The sequence below is a fragment of the Sapajus apella genome, unplaced genomic scaffold, assembly GCF_009761245.1.
Source record: "Sapajus apella isolate SASKATOON/1434 unplaced genomic scaffold, GSC_monkey_1.0 scaffold13, whole genome shotgun sequence".
In the NCBI taxonomy this organism is placed as follows: Eukaryota; Metazoa; Chordata; class Mammalia; order Primates; family Cebidae; genus Sapajus; species Sapajus apella.
Window position 1 is genome coordinate 3225729 of NW_022436953.1, and position 14576 is coordinate 3240304.

The following is a 14576-nucleotide window of genomic DNA, read 5'->3' on the forward strand; positions in this document are numbered from 1 at the left end:
TCGCTCTGTCACTGAGGCTAGAGTGCAGTGGCACAATCGCTGCTCACTGCAACCTCTGCCTCCTGGGTTCAAGTGATTCTCCTGCCTCAACCTCCTGAGTAGCTGAGATTACAGGCACCTGCCACTTTGGCCAGCTAATTTTTGTATTTTTAGTAGAGACAGGGTTTCACCATGTTGGCAAGGATGGTCTTGATCTCTTGACCTCATGATCCACCTGCCTCGGCCTCCCGAAGTGCTGGGATTACAGGCGTGAGCCACCACACCCGGCTGAATGCATCATTTTTTAAGATGAAGAAAACTTTGCCTAGAAATGTCTTCCCTCCTCCCTGACAATTCCTCTCAACAGCTGACTTCCCTTCCATATTGTTAGCTAAAATTACATCATATGCCCATTTAAACCAATATTTTGTGAAGGTATTGACCCACCATGATCGACTTGTCTAAATTGATAAGGTAAATTTATCACAGTTTACCTCCTGGGACTGAGGTTGGAGCCTAGCACCCTTCAAACATATGGACAAGCAGTGTGGTTACTTGTCAAGTTAACAAGGTAAAAGAGACAGTACTGGCTTTTGGAGTAGGCCATCAGTGGGATCTGCCACACCATGCTAAGGAATTTGGACTCTATCTTGTTGGAATAAGACACTACTATGGGACAATAGGATGGGGAAAAAAAAAAAAAGGAACTACTGAAGTATTTTAAACCAGGAAGTAGGATGATGAAATTTCCCAATGGTAACAGAATCAAGGGGCAGTCAGGAGGGACATAGGTTTGGAGGCAGGGGCCCCAGTTGGAAATATTCATCAGAAGATCTTGGAGAGGATTTTAGGCACTTGAATTAAGCACCCCTAGTGACTCATTGGATGGAAAAGGAGAAAGAAAATTAGAAGAAAGATATTCTAGAGTGACTTCCATACAGGTTCCTGCTCTGGTGAATCGCAGGGTATTTTGTCAAAATGGAGAATATATGGACAGAGGAGGTTTGGGTTGATAACGATGGGAGTAGAGAGGTAATGAGTTTACTTGGGACAATGGGGTGCCTGAAAGGGAGGTGAAGAGAGATGGGTAAACTTGGAAGGGAGAGTATAGACCACATGACACTCCTCCAAATTCCTTTAGAGGATAGGGTAGGATGGGGTGTGGAGGGAAGGAGAATCCACAACGGGAAATGAAGCAAAACAAACAACTGGCACTTAACGTGGGACCTGTTGGGCTGATTTTGCTCTGGGCTGGGTATCAAGCATATCTGGAGAAAATTGCAAATGTAATTGTAAGGCAAGCCTTGAAAGAGCAGTTAAAACTCTGTTTTGAAACACAGGTTTATATAATTTGTTTCAACACGTTGAGTTATAGCAAATGAAATAGAGAAATAGTCTCAGGGCTTTTTAATTTGTCCTGCTGACTGGAAACCACAGAACTCAGCCCTATGAGCTGTTAACCAGATAAGCATTGCTGGTTTTTGTAAAGAATCATGTTTGACAAATGCTTGAGAGCATATGGATTTATTGAAGGAAGTATCATCCAAACCAGACTGACAAAGTTTTACAAAGAAAATACAATGAAAAAATGTTGAGATTAAAATGTAGGTCTTTTCTGTTTTATGATGTAGTTATAAAATGTAAATTAGAGGATGTTCAAAGAACTTTTGAATTATAAGTTAATATAGTTCATAAACCATGTGAATTAATTACTATTTAAAAAAATAGGAATTATACTTCCACTCAAAAACACCTATTTTATGGAACACTAAAGTTGGAAATTAGATTAGACTTAGAACTCACAGAATGCAACTGCAAGAAATTTAAAGAAATCACTCCAAAACATTTTTCTAGTTCTTTCCATGCCTATTTTGTTCTAGGAACTGAACTGGGTTCTGAAATAATAAAAATAACTGGTATCTGTATAGTTTTGTGGTTAATCCCAACTTTATGCAACATTCTACTCGATGTGGTTTCTGGGGGTCCAGATAAAATATAACACTTGAAGCAGAGTGGGGATTGAGGGACAGAGGAAAAAAAACGGAGAACTGAGAATTGAAGAAGAAAGGTGAATTAGGAAGTTCAACAAGGTTAGGAGAGTAGTGGAGCAAAAAAACAAAAACAAAAAACAGTAGTCATGAGAACTGAATATAGAAACTGGACAATGGCCAGATCTTATATGACAATTAGAACTCTGACCCACAACCTCTACAGCAACCAGCCCAGAATAATCAGGACTTGGTCAATGACCGTCAGTTTCCCTGTTTTTTTGCACCCTCCTTTCTTCAACTCAGGACCCACCAAAGACAGTCAAATATGCTACCCCAAATCAATCACATAAGGGACTCTGCTTTTGTTAGTCCACCTCCAGCTTTCCCATGCTAATACCCTAAGTCAGAGCATATATGAAACCTTCCCTTTTTGTTCACTACTAAGCTTTCCTGGCCAGCTGCTCATGCCTATAACCCCAGCACTTTGGGAGGTTAAGATGGGAGGACTGCTTGAGCCCAGGAGTTCAAGACCAACCTGGATAACATAGTGGGACTCCATCTCTACAAAGAATAAAAAAATAAAAATAAAAATTAGCCGGGCATGGTGGCATGTGGCTGTAGAGCCCAGGTGGGAAGATCACTTTCCCAGTAGGTAGAGGCTGCAGTGAGCCATGATTACACTACTGCACTCCAGCCTGGATGACAACAGAGTGAGACCCTGTACATAAGTAAGTAAGTAAATAGTTTTCCTGCTGTGCTGACAGGCTTCAGGTCGGCCAAATGCAAGTGATGGTAACTGACTCCCTTGTCATAGCAAGCTTTGAATATAAGCATTTGGGCGGTCTTCTTCCCCCTACATTCATTTATTTGTTTATTAATTATATACTAGTTGTGTTTTATCTGCCAGACAGTGGCCAGTATTGGGAATATTGGAAGCAGATTGTCCCTGCCTTCAATGGTATTCTGTCTAGTGGGACAAATACATACGTATAATTGTAATTCAATGTGCTAAGTGAAACAATAGGCATGTATAAGGAAGGTGTAATAGATCAAGTAGGGCTTTTAGGGGAAGGTGACCCTTAAAGATGTGTGCTAAGGGTGAGTAGCAGGTGATTTGGATAAGAGGCGGGGACGGTTATTCAGGGCAAATGGAGGGGCAGAATGAGCAAAGCCTGAGGCCAGAAACCACAGGGCGCGTTGCTGGTTCGTAGTAAGGAAGTCGAGGGGAGAAGATGCGGTAGGGCGGATCGTGAACTGAAATGGATGTGCCACGTTGGAAAGACCTTGGACTTTATGCCGTCCTCCTGGAAATGAGATAACGGCTGGTTTAAGCAAGAAACACACACACACACGCGCCATTGCCTTTGTGTTACTGTAGGGTCCAGGAGGGCAGCCACACAGAAATTCATGATTGGCATAAGTAGACATTCAGTGAATGAATGAATGAACATAAGCACTTTGGTGTAAACGTCATTGTCTTCAATTTATGTTTTTCAAACCGGGCAAAACAAGGAGTTCTGGGCATCGGTTGGGAGGTGATAGGAAAGGTTTAAGGTGGGAGAACTGCCATTCTGGTGGGGAGGGTTATTGGGCACGAAACCTCCAATAGGTTATGGGCAAGGGATGCGCTTTGGTCGCGAACACCCGGAGGCCAGCCCACCGGAGCTACTCTGTCCCGGGAACGGCAGCAGAGAAAGCAACCAGCCGAGAGTTCGCGCTCCCGAGCTAGTAGCTGGCGCAGGACCGCCCAGCGCCACTCACCTGTGCGCTCACCGCCGGCCCTGCAGGCGGAGCCTCCGTACGACGCCTTTCCGATTGGGCGCGGCTCGAAATCCCGGGGCGGGCATTAGAGGCCGAGCGCTCTAGGGGATTGGCCACCCTGGCGGACGGACGTGCTGCTGACGGAGCTGGTTCGCCCCCGGCTCGGCTCGTGGCGGGCCGGCCCCTCTCCGTCGGTACTCTGTCAGTCATTGGCTCCCTGCGGTTTCCTTGGGGACGTGGCGCCGCCGCCGGCCCCGGGCTCTCCTTCCGGCTGGGCTGGGGGCCGCGGGGAGCAGCTCGGGACTGAGCCGAGCGGTGTGGAAGGAACCGGCGAGTCGATTGATCCCGTGAGTGTGGGCGCGAGAGGGCTGTGGGACCCCGAGGGACGGGGAGAGGAAGCGGGACCCACACCCCGCCACCTGGGGACGACTGGTTCCTAGAGGACAGAGCTGGCCCAGGAGAACGCCCTGCTCCCAGGATGCCCGGGTAGGGTCCCCTGGGCCTGAGGAACCAGAGCAGACCGAGTGGGAGCTTGGGGAGGAGGTGAGAGCCGTGGAATTCCCGTGGTGGTCTCCTCTGGTGAGCTCAGTCGGACGGAAGCCTTAAATCAAATCTTTCTAGGCTGCAGACGTAGGAGATGCCTGGAACAAGGAGGCCACCTTCTCAGGGCAAAAGAAAAAGGTGACAGGCGTTGAGACCACTGAAGGGAACCCATGGCTAGGTAAGACTGCACACTTTCTCTCCGGTTGGGAGCACAGCGGAGGATGGCAGGCAGGTTGGGGGACCCTGGGAGGCTTTCACAAGTGAGGTTTGCCCTGGAGCTGTACTTGGACTTTGTACCCTGGTCAGTTGGATGCAGAGACGATCAAAGTTGTATTCTTGTGAGGGCTGATAAAATAATAGTTTCCAGCCCATAGTCCAGGGGTGGTGGAGTGAGTCCGCTTGCTCAGCTCTGTGAAGTGCAAGGTTGTAACATTCTTTAAGATTTGCATCTGAGCGAGGCGAGGTGCCACTTGAAAAGGTTAAACAAATAGGTTTTTTGTTTTTTGTTTGCAATGAACTTTAAAAGCGGACAGACCCAGGTCCTTTTGAATCAATATAGAAAGTGAACTTCACAGATGAATACACTTATGCATACATTAGAATACCCTGAAACTTTTAAAAAAGATTAATGTGGGCCGGGAGCGGTGGCTCAAGCCTGTAATCCCAGCACTTTGGGAAGCCGAGGCGGCTGGATCACGAGATCAAGAGATCGAGACCATCCTGGTCAACATGGTGAAACCCAGTCTCTACTAAAACTACAAAAAATTAGCTGGGCATGGTTGGTGCGTGCCTGTAGTCCCAGCTACTCAGGAGGCTGAGGCAGGAGAATTGCTTGAACCCAGGAGGCGGAGGTTGCGGTGAGCCAAGATCGCGCCATTGCACTCCAGCCTCGGTAACAAGAGAGAAACTCTGTCTCCAAAAAAAAAAAAAAAAAAAAAAAAAAGATTAATGTGGATCTGCATGTACCAATAAGGGACAGTTATCAAAGTGGGGGAAAGATGCAGAGCAGTAAGTATGGTGGACTACCATTTGTGTAAAACCAAGGGAATGGACACACACACACACACACACACAGATATAACTATAAATTTATTGGTGTATATGTATGCTTGTGTATCTGTAGAATATCCTTGGAAAAATACACAGCAACAGCCGGGCGCTGTGGCACATGCCTGTAATTCCAGCACTTTGGGAGGCAGAGGCGGGTGGATCACCTGAGGTCAGGAGTTCGAGACCAGCCTGGCCAACATGGTGAAACCCCGTCTCTACTAAAAATACAAAAATTAGCCGGGCGTGGTGGTAGGCACCTATAATCCCAGCTACTCGGAAGGCTGAGGGAAGAGAATCACTTGAATGCAGGAGGCAGAGGTTGCAGTGAGCCAAGATCACACCACTGCACTCCAGCCTGGGCAACAGAGCAAGACTCTGTCTAAAAAAAAAAAAAAACACACACACACAAGCAACTGGGTAGCAATGGTTGCCTCTGAGAGAGATTGTGGGGGGTCAGGGCAAGAGTCACTTTTCACTATACAATATATCCTATTAAACTGTTTGATTGTCTTTTACTATGCACATGTATAATCTGGTAAAACATTTTTAAAATCAGTTAAATAAATTTTCTGACCATCCCGTTTCTTACAGCATTCTTTGTTGGGAATATTGTAGTTGCTCTGATTCTTCAATGTTATGAGGTTGCCCAGGGAGACTGTGATCTTTTCATGAACATGAGATTAAGTCTTTAAATTGCACACAAAAGTGCAGTTTGGAAAAAGGGCAGATAAGAGTTTTCTGATTTATATAGTAGAAGCACCATGAACAACTTCTAAAATTAAAGACTAAAAGAACATTTAGACTTCTGTTGGCATGGATTTTTGCCTTTATTAGGGGGCCTTTTATCCAATTTAAAAATGATTTTTAAGCGCTCAATTGTAGACATGTTTCAGACTTACTAATGTTTGTCTAATTTCAGGATCAGTTTTTCCTACCTCTGCCCAGCCTCCTGGTACTTCACTGTGCCCACAGTGAGTCCATTTCTCCGTCAGCGGGTGGCATTCCTGGGACTCTTCTTCATATCCTGTCTCCTTTTACTTATGTTAATCATAGACTTTCGACATTGGAGTGCTTCATTACCACGAGATAGACAATACGAAAGGTGAGTCAGCTTTAGATCACTTTGATCACTTTGGCACTGAAGTCATAAATATTTTCATAAACTGTTTAACACACTACTAACTTTGACCCTTTTGGGAGATACTGTACTTTTATTAGTAAAATTACATGCCATTGATTACATAAAGAAGATCTTGGCCGGGCGCGGTGGCTCAAGCCTGTAATCCCAGCACTTTGGGAGGCCGAGGCGGGTGGATCACGAGGTCAAGAGATCGAGACCATCCTGGTCAACATGGTGAAACCCCGTCTCTACTAAAACTACAAAAAATTAGCTGGGCATGGTGGCGCGTGCCTGTAGTCCCAGCTACTCAGGAGGCTGAGGCAGGAGAATTGCCTGAACCCAGGAGGCGGAGGTTGTGGTGAGCCGAGATGGCGCCATTGCACTCCAGCCTGGGTAACAAGAGCGGAACTCCGTCTCCAAAAAAAAAAAAAGAAGATCTTAAGCCCCATTTTGGCAATGCTCAGTTTTGGTACAGGAATACCGATACCGCATTTTAACCATGAAAGGCATCTTTCTGTTTTCTTGTTTTGGTGTGCTGAGACTTATTGTGTATATAAATGTTTAGGACTGTAATATACCTTTATGAATTGACCCCTTTATCTTTATTAAATGATTCTTTTTATCCTTGATTATATACTTTGCTCTGAAATCTAGTCTGGTCTTAATATAGCTACTCCAGCTTTCTTTTGATCAACATTAGCATGATTTTTTCTATACTTTTAGTTTTAGCCTATTTGTGTCTTTATATTAAAGTGGGCTTCTTCTAGTCAATGTTTGGTTGAGTCTTGTCCAATCTATCTCTGTGGTTAATTGGAGTGTTCAGGCCATTTACATTTAATCTAATTATTGAGTATGTTTAGTTTTAATCTTGCTATGTTTTTTTTTTTGTCCCATTTGTTCTTCTTTTTCCCTTTTTCCCCTCTTTTCAATTGAGTACAATATTTATGGTTCCATTTTCTCTCTCACGTTGGGTTATTAGATACAACTTTTTCTCTTTTTTTAGTGGTTACTTCAGGGTTTATAGTATCATCTTTTTTTTTTTTTTTTTTTTGGGACGGAGTTTCGCTCTTGTTACCCAGGCTGGAGTGCAATGGCGCAATCTCGGCTCACGGCAACCTCCGCCTCCTGGGTTCAGGCAATTCTGCCTCAGCCTCCTGAGTAGCTGGGACTACAGGCACGTGCCACCATGCCCAGCTAATTTTTTTTTTGTATTTTTAGTAGAGACGGGGTTTCACCGTGTTGACCAGGATGGTCTCGATCTCTTGACCTCGTGATCCACCCGCCTCGGCCTCCCAAAGTGCTGGGATTACAGGCTTGAGTCACCGCACCCAGCCTATAGTATCATCTTTAATTGTCACACTCTTCCTTCAAGTAATATTACTCCTCTTCACATCTAGAATAAGAACCTAAAAACAGTATACTTTCATCCCTCCCTTTCCCTGGGTCTTTGTGCTATTGTCATATATTTTATTTCTACATGTTTTAAGTTCCACAATATATTGTTATTTTTGCATTAGATAGTCAATTATCTTTTGAAGAGGTTTTCAAAATAAGGAAAAAAAAGCTTATATATTTAACCATATTGTTGCATGAAAGGGTGATATAAGCAAAGTGACCCTTGAACGCTGAAGGGACCGAGAAACCAGAGGTGGCAGGCAAATTGTTCATTGGTATTGATTGATTTATTGAGGGAACTTGCAGACAGGTGTTAGCAGACAGGTGGGTAGCTGCAAAACAGGTGTTACTTCACACTGTTATTCCCAACACCTGTGGAGACAGGTGCTAGTCCACACTGTTACTCCTGAGACCCAGGGCTTATATACTACAGGGAGATGGGGTATGCACCCTGTGCAAGACAATTAAAGACAGCCCTCCAGAACAGGCAAGAATGCTGCATGTGCCATATTCTATCATTTGTGTGCCAACACCAAGTTTGACATGTTCTTACACTAGTAAATAAAGCAGAAATCGAGGCATTCACGAGACTGGGGCTAGTCAGAAGCCAATGTTGTGGGTTAGCATCCAAGATGGAGTCACTTTTGTCTATATTTACCATTTCTGGGCTGCTTCATTCCTTTGTGTAGATCCATATTTCCATCTGGGTCCATATTTCCACATTTGCTTTTACTTTAAGAACATTCTTTAGCATTTTTGGCAGAGCAAATATGTGGGTGATGAATTCTTTCAACTTTTGTATGACTGAAAAAGTCCTTATTTTGCCTTCCTTTTGAAAGAAATGTTCATTGGGTATAGAACGCTAGGTTGATCATTTTTTCCTTTCGTTACTTTAAAGGTGATGCTTCACTGTCTTTTGGCTTGCATTCTTTGAGATGTCTCCTGTCTTTTTAATCTTTGTTCTTTTTGTATAGAATGTATCTTTTTCAGCTGGGTGCGGTGGCTCACACCTGTAATCCCAGCACTTTGGGAGGCCAATGTGGGCAGATCACCTGAGGTTGGGAGTTCAAGACTAGGCTGACCAATATGGAGAAACCCTGTCTATACTAAAAATACAAAATTAGCCAGGCACGGTGGCATATGCCTGTAATCCCAGCTACGTGGGAGGCTGAGGCAGGAGAATCCCTTGAACCCAGGAAGGCGGAGGTTGCAGTGACCCGAGATCGCGCCATTGTACTCCAGCCTGGGCAACAGAGTGGAATCCATCTCAAAAAAAAAAAAAAAAAAAAAAAAAAAAAAAAAAAAAAAAAAAAGAATGTTGTATCTTTTCCCTCTGAATACTTCTTTTTTATTGAGATGGAGTCTCCCTCTGTCGCCCAGGCTTCAATAAGTGGTGGGATCTTGGGTCACTGCAAACTCCGCCTCCCGGGTTCAAGTGATTCTCCTGCCTCAGCCTCCCAAGTAACTCCACACCCGGCTAATTTTTGTATTTTTAGTGAAGACAAGGTTTCACCATATTGGCCAGGCTGGTCTTGATCTCCTGACCTTGTGATCCGCCTGCCTCAGCCTCCCAAGGTGCTGGGATTACAGGTGTGAGCCACTGCGCCCAGCCCTCTCCTCTGAATACTTTTAGAGTTTTCTGTTTATCACTGGTTTTAAGCAATTTGACTGTGATGTACTTTGATGTTTTCTACATGATTTTTTTTTTTTTTTTCCAATACCGTCTCTCTCATCTCCCAGGCTGGAGTGTAATGGTGCAATCATAGCCCACTGCAGCCTCAATCTCCTGGGCTCAAGCTATCGTCCTGCCTCAGCCTCCTGAGTAAATGAGACTACAGGCATATGCCATCATACCTGGCTAATTTTTTTTTTTTTTTTTAGTAGAGGTGAGGTCTCACTGTGTTGCTCAGGCTGATCTTAAACTGCTGGGCTCAACCTGTCCTCCTGCCTTGGCCTCCCAAAGCATTGAGATTACAGGCATGAGACACCAAGCCTGGCTTGCATGATTCTTGTGCTTGTGATTTGTTGACTATTGGATCTGTGGCTTTGTAATGTAATAGCTCAGAGCTCATTGTTACTCCATGAAAGGTTCTGTATATATTGTCACAAATGATCATTTGTCATTAAACTTCACTCAGGGCAGCCTCTGTGAGTCATTTAGGAGGCAAACATTTGTTGAGGGTTTGCTGTGTCCATGACACTATGATAGCACTGGAGTACAAAGATGACTAAACATAGGCCCTGAACTCAAGGAGTTCATGATCCAGGTAGAGAGGCAGACATAAAGGAAAAATTATCTCCCAGTGAGATAATAGTTTATGTACGGTTGTATAGAATCAGGAGTGAAGGATCAGGAATTATGTACAAGGTTAAGAATTAGGGGCCGGGCGCGGTGGCTCACGCCTATAATCCCAGCACTTTGGGAGGCCGAGGTGGGTGGATCACGAGGTTAAGAGATGGAGACCATCCTGGTCGACATGGTGAAACCCCGTCTCTACTAAAAATACAAAAAATTAGCTGGGCATGGTGGTGCGTGCCTGTAATCCCAGCTACCCAGGAGGCTGAGGCAGGAGAATTGCCTGAACCCAGGAGGCGGAGGTTGCGGTGAGCCGAGATCACGCCATTGCACTCCAGCCTGGGTAACAAGAGTGAAACTCTGTCTCAAAAAAAAAAAAAAAAAAAGAGGAACAAAGTTAAAAATCAGAAATTAAAAAGTTCTTGAGCAACCAAATTTGATATCACTAAGTTCATGTGCTAAAAAGCACCTGTACTTTACTGATAAGACAGACTCTCACATAAAGCCTGTTAGCTTTTATTTTACACACTGTTCCAATTTGCATGGTTCTCTCTTGTCTCAGAACACAGTAGATAACAGCAAATTGGAATGGTGGTTGGGGTGTGTTGTGAGATGTGGGCATATTATGACAATAATCAGCTATATCTGGCATCTTGACAGTGAAGCAGGAGAGAGGAAATTTAATAAAAATAGACTCAAGTCAAAATTTCTACATTTTTATAGTAGTAAACAGTTCTACATATGTTGTTAAAACTTTTATTATATGATCTAAAAATTTATGTTAAAGATTTTTTTTTTTTTTTTTTTTTGAGACAGAGTCTCACTCTGTTGCCCAGGTTGGAGTGCAGTGGCATGATCTCAGCTCACTTCAACCTCCACCTTCAGGTTCAAGCAATTCTCAAGCCTTAGCCTCCTGAGTAGCTGGGATTATAGGTGTGCACCACCATGCCTGGCTAATTTTTGTATTTTTAGTAGAAACAGGGTTTCACCATGTTTGCCAAGCTGGTCTTGAACTCCTGGCCTCATGTGATCCACCCACCTCAGCCTCCCAAAGTGCTGGGATACAGGTGTGAGCCACCACGCCTGGCCATTAATGATAATTTTAAATCAGAGGTTTTCAACCTTTGTGTATCTCCATCACTTGGGGACCTTTAAAAAAAATGCAAATAATTGGGACTCTTCTTCAGGTGAATCTGATAGGCCACCTGGCTTAAGAAAAACTGCTCTAAGATTCAGTTACATTTACGTAAGATATTGTGATGTAAGAGAAAGTGTATTAATTTTAGAGTTAATCAGCCCATTATTTGCTAATTGGGTAATCTCGGGCAGGTTTCTTAATATCCTGGAATTTCATTTTATTTATAAAGTGAGTAAAAATAGCTGTCTTGTAGTGATATAAGAAGAGTAGAGCATCTAGGAATGTCAGGTGCATTGATTGACTAATCAAATGTCAGTCTATTATTATTTGAAATAATCTTGATTTTTCTGTTTTCCAGTTCTCTTCTCTGCCCTGAAAATATGCACTGAAGATAATGGGCATTATAATCTCTATTTAAAATTTTGCTTTCATTTTGTTTTTGTAGCAGCTGCTACTGCTTAAGTGCTGATAAGCACTACCTAATGATGAAATGATTAAGCAAGTAACTAGGAATCGGTAGAAACAATTACCACTTAGTTTAACAGCTTAAAAAATTTTAAGACAAGTGTTTGTAGTTGTGATTTATTCTATTATATATAGACATATTTTTTTCTGTTAAAATGTTCCTAATTCACACAGTGAAATTATATCAGTGTTTTGTGGTGTCCCTCTGAAAGTGTGCTGGCTTCCAGGAACCCACTTACACGTGTCTTCATGGGAACAAATTTGGAAACCTTTGATCAGGAAGATGTACCTAGAGGAACACTACATTCATTCTTTATTTTATATAACCTTTTTTTGTGTGTGTGGATACGGTCTCCCTCTGTTGCCCAGGCTGATCATGAACTCCTGGGCTCAAGCAATCAACCCACTTCGGCTTCTCAAAGTGCTGGGATTACAGGTGTAAGCCACTGTGCCAGGCCCATTCATTCTTTCTATTTTATTTATTTATTTATTTATTGAGATTAAGTCTTGCTCTGTTGCCCAGGCTTGGCAGTGGTGTGATCTTGGCTCACTGCAGCCTCTGCCTCCCAGGTTCAAGCAATTCTTTTGCTGCAGCCTCCTAAGTAGCTGGGACTACAGGCGTGCAGCACCACACCCAGCTAATATTTTGTGTTTTTAATAGAGACAGGGTTTCACCATATTGGCTAGGCTAGTCTTGAACTCCTGACCTCATGATCTGCCTGCCTGGGCCTCCCAAAGTATTGGGATTATAGGTGTGAGCCACTGCACCTGGCTCCATTTTTTTTTATGGTCTTGATAAATAAGGCATTGCTTTAGTTAGAAATGATAGTCTTCTTCTCTCTTGCACATTGTATCTTTGTATTTTAGTATGTATGAAAGCAGTTAATGTTTAAAAATATTTTAATTACTTTTGCATTCAAAACAGATATTTCAATTTGAATTTTGTTCTAGCCATTGGTAGAATTTAACATATCACTTCTCAGGGGATATTAAACAGGACTTTAGAAGCCTGTCAGGGGGTTTTCTCTCAGTTCCAGAACTAAAGACTCACATTTTTTTTCTTTATTTTCAACATGTATCCATATTGTTTCTGGAAAGAGAAAGTAGGAGGTTTGCATCAGAACTAGAATTTATTTGATACAAAAAAAGTAAATTTAGAGAGTTGGGGTGTCAGTAAGGATAGAATCCAAAACTGTGGTTTTTTATTTTAATAAACTTTTTTTAGAGCCATTTTAGTTTTATAGTTCATTTCAGCTGTAGGTGCAGAGATTTTCCACATATCCCCTGACCCTACACACACACAGCAGAGCTGTTTTTGAGAATAATACTTGTGTTAGATGTGTGTTTTTATCCACTATTTTTCTGGCATGTGTCACATAAGACATGCTCCAATATTTTCTTCAGACTTAATATATATCTTCCATCCATTTATTCATTCATCTGTTCACTTACTCAACAAATACTATCTACACTATAGTGTCAAATAGGGTAGTCACTACCCACAAGTGGTTAAATTTAAATTAGTTAAGATTAAATGAAACAAAATTAAGTTCCTCACTTGCACTGGGCACGTTTCAAATGCTCAGTGGCCACATGTGAATATATGGGACAGTGCAGATAAAGTATTTTTATCATTTCACAAACTTCTATTGACAGTGCTAAGTGTACCATGTTTGAGGTTCTGCTGTGGATACTGGATAATTGTTAAAATTTATTAATTTTTCATACAGTCATGTGTTATGTAATGATGGAGATATGTTCTGATAAATGCATCATTAGGTGATTTCATCATTGTGTAAACATCATAGAGCACTTACACAAACCTAGATGGTCCACCTATTACACACCTAGGTTGTATGATGTATATGCTTCTAGCCTACAAACCTGTACACATGTTGCTGTACTGAATACTGTAGGCAGCTGTAACACAATGGTAAGTATTTGTATATCTAAACATATCCGAACATAGAAAAGGTACAATAAATATGGTATAAAAGATAAATTGGGCCTGGTATGGTGGCTCAAGCATACAATCCCAGTATTTTGGGAGGCCAAAGTGTGCAGATCTCTTGAGCCCAGTAATTCCAGACCAGCCTACATAACATGGTAAAACCTTATCGCTACAGAAAATTTAAAAATGAGCTGGGTGTGGTGGTGCATGCCTGTAGCCCCAGCTACTTGGGTGGTGGAGTCGGGAGGATCACTTGAGCCCAGGTCAAGGCTACAGTGAGCCATGATTGCTCTGTTGTACTCCAGCCTGGGCAACAGAGCAAGTCTCTGTCTCAAAAAAAGAAAAGAAAAATTGTACACCTGTATAGGGCACTTACCATGAATGGAGCTCATAGAACTGGAAGTTTCTCAGAGTGAGTGGTGAGTGTGAAGGCCTAGGCCATTACCGTAGACTTTATAAACACTGTACGTTTAGGCTACACTAAATTTATTTAAAAATTATTAAAATTTTTTTCTTTCTTCAATAATAAATTAACCTTAACTTACTGTAACTTTTCCACTTTCTAAGCTTTTAAGTTTTTAAAACCTTTTTGACTGTTTTGGACTAACACAACTTAAAATACAAACACATTGTACAGCTGTAGGAAAATATTTTCATTATATTCTTATTCTATATGCTTTTTTCCATATATATATATATATATATATATATTATTACACTTTAGGTTCTGGGGTACATGTGCAAAACATGAAGGATTGTTGCATAGGTACACACATGGCAGTGTGGTTTGCTGCCTCCATCCCCTCGTCACCTACATCTGGCATTTCTCCCCATGTTATTCCTCCCCAACCTCCCTGCCCACTGCTGTCCCTCCCCTATTCCCCCCT

The 14576-nt window shown here is 42.4% G+C and overlaps 1 protein-coding gene across 3 annotated transcripts in view; it reads left to right on the forward strand.

Moving 5' to 3' along the window:
- Window positions 1-3867: 3867 nt before the first annotated feature.
- ENTPD7 (ectonucleoside triphosphate diphosphohydrolase 7) overlaps window positions 3868-14576 on the forward strand; it is a 61525-nt gene continuing 50816 nt past the window's right edge. For 2 of the 3 annotated variants that reach the window (XM_032281269.1, XM_032281267.1), the window contains exons 1-3: window positions 3868-4078; window positions 4353-4452; window positions 6244-6426. In XM_032281269.1, coding sequence (XP_032137160.1) covers window positions 4445-4452; window positions 6244-6426 — 191 coding nt within the window. In that variant the 5' untranslated portion in view covers window positions 3868-4078; window positions 4353-4444. Of the gene's footprint in view, window positions 4079-4103; window positions 4218-4352; window positions 4453-6243; window positions 6427-14576 lie in introns of those variants that run through there. The other variant, XM_032281268.1, reaches the window with a different exon arrangement.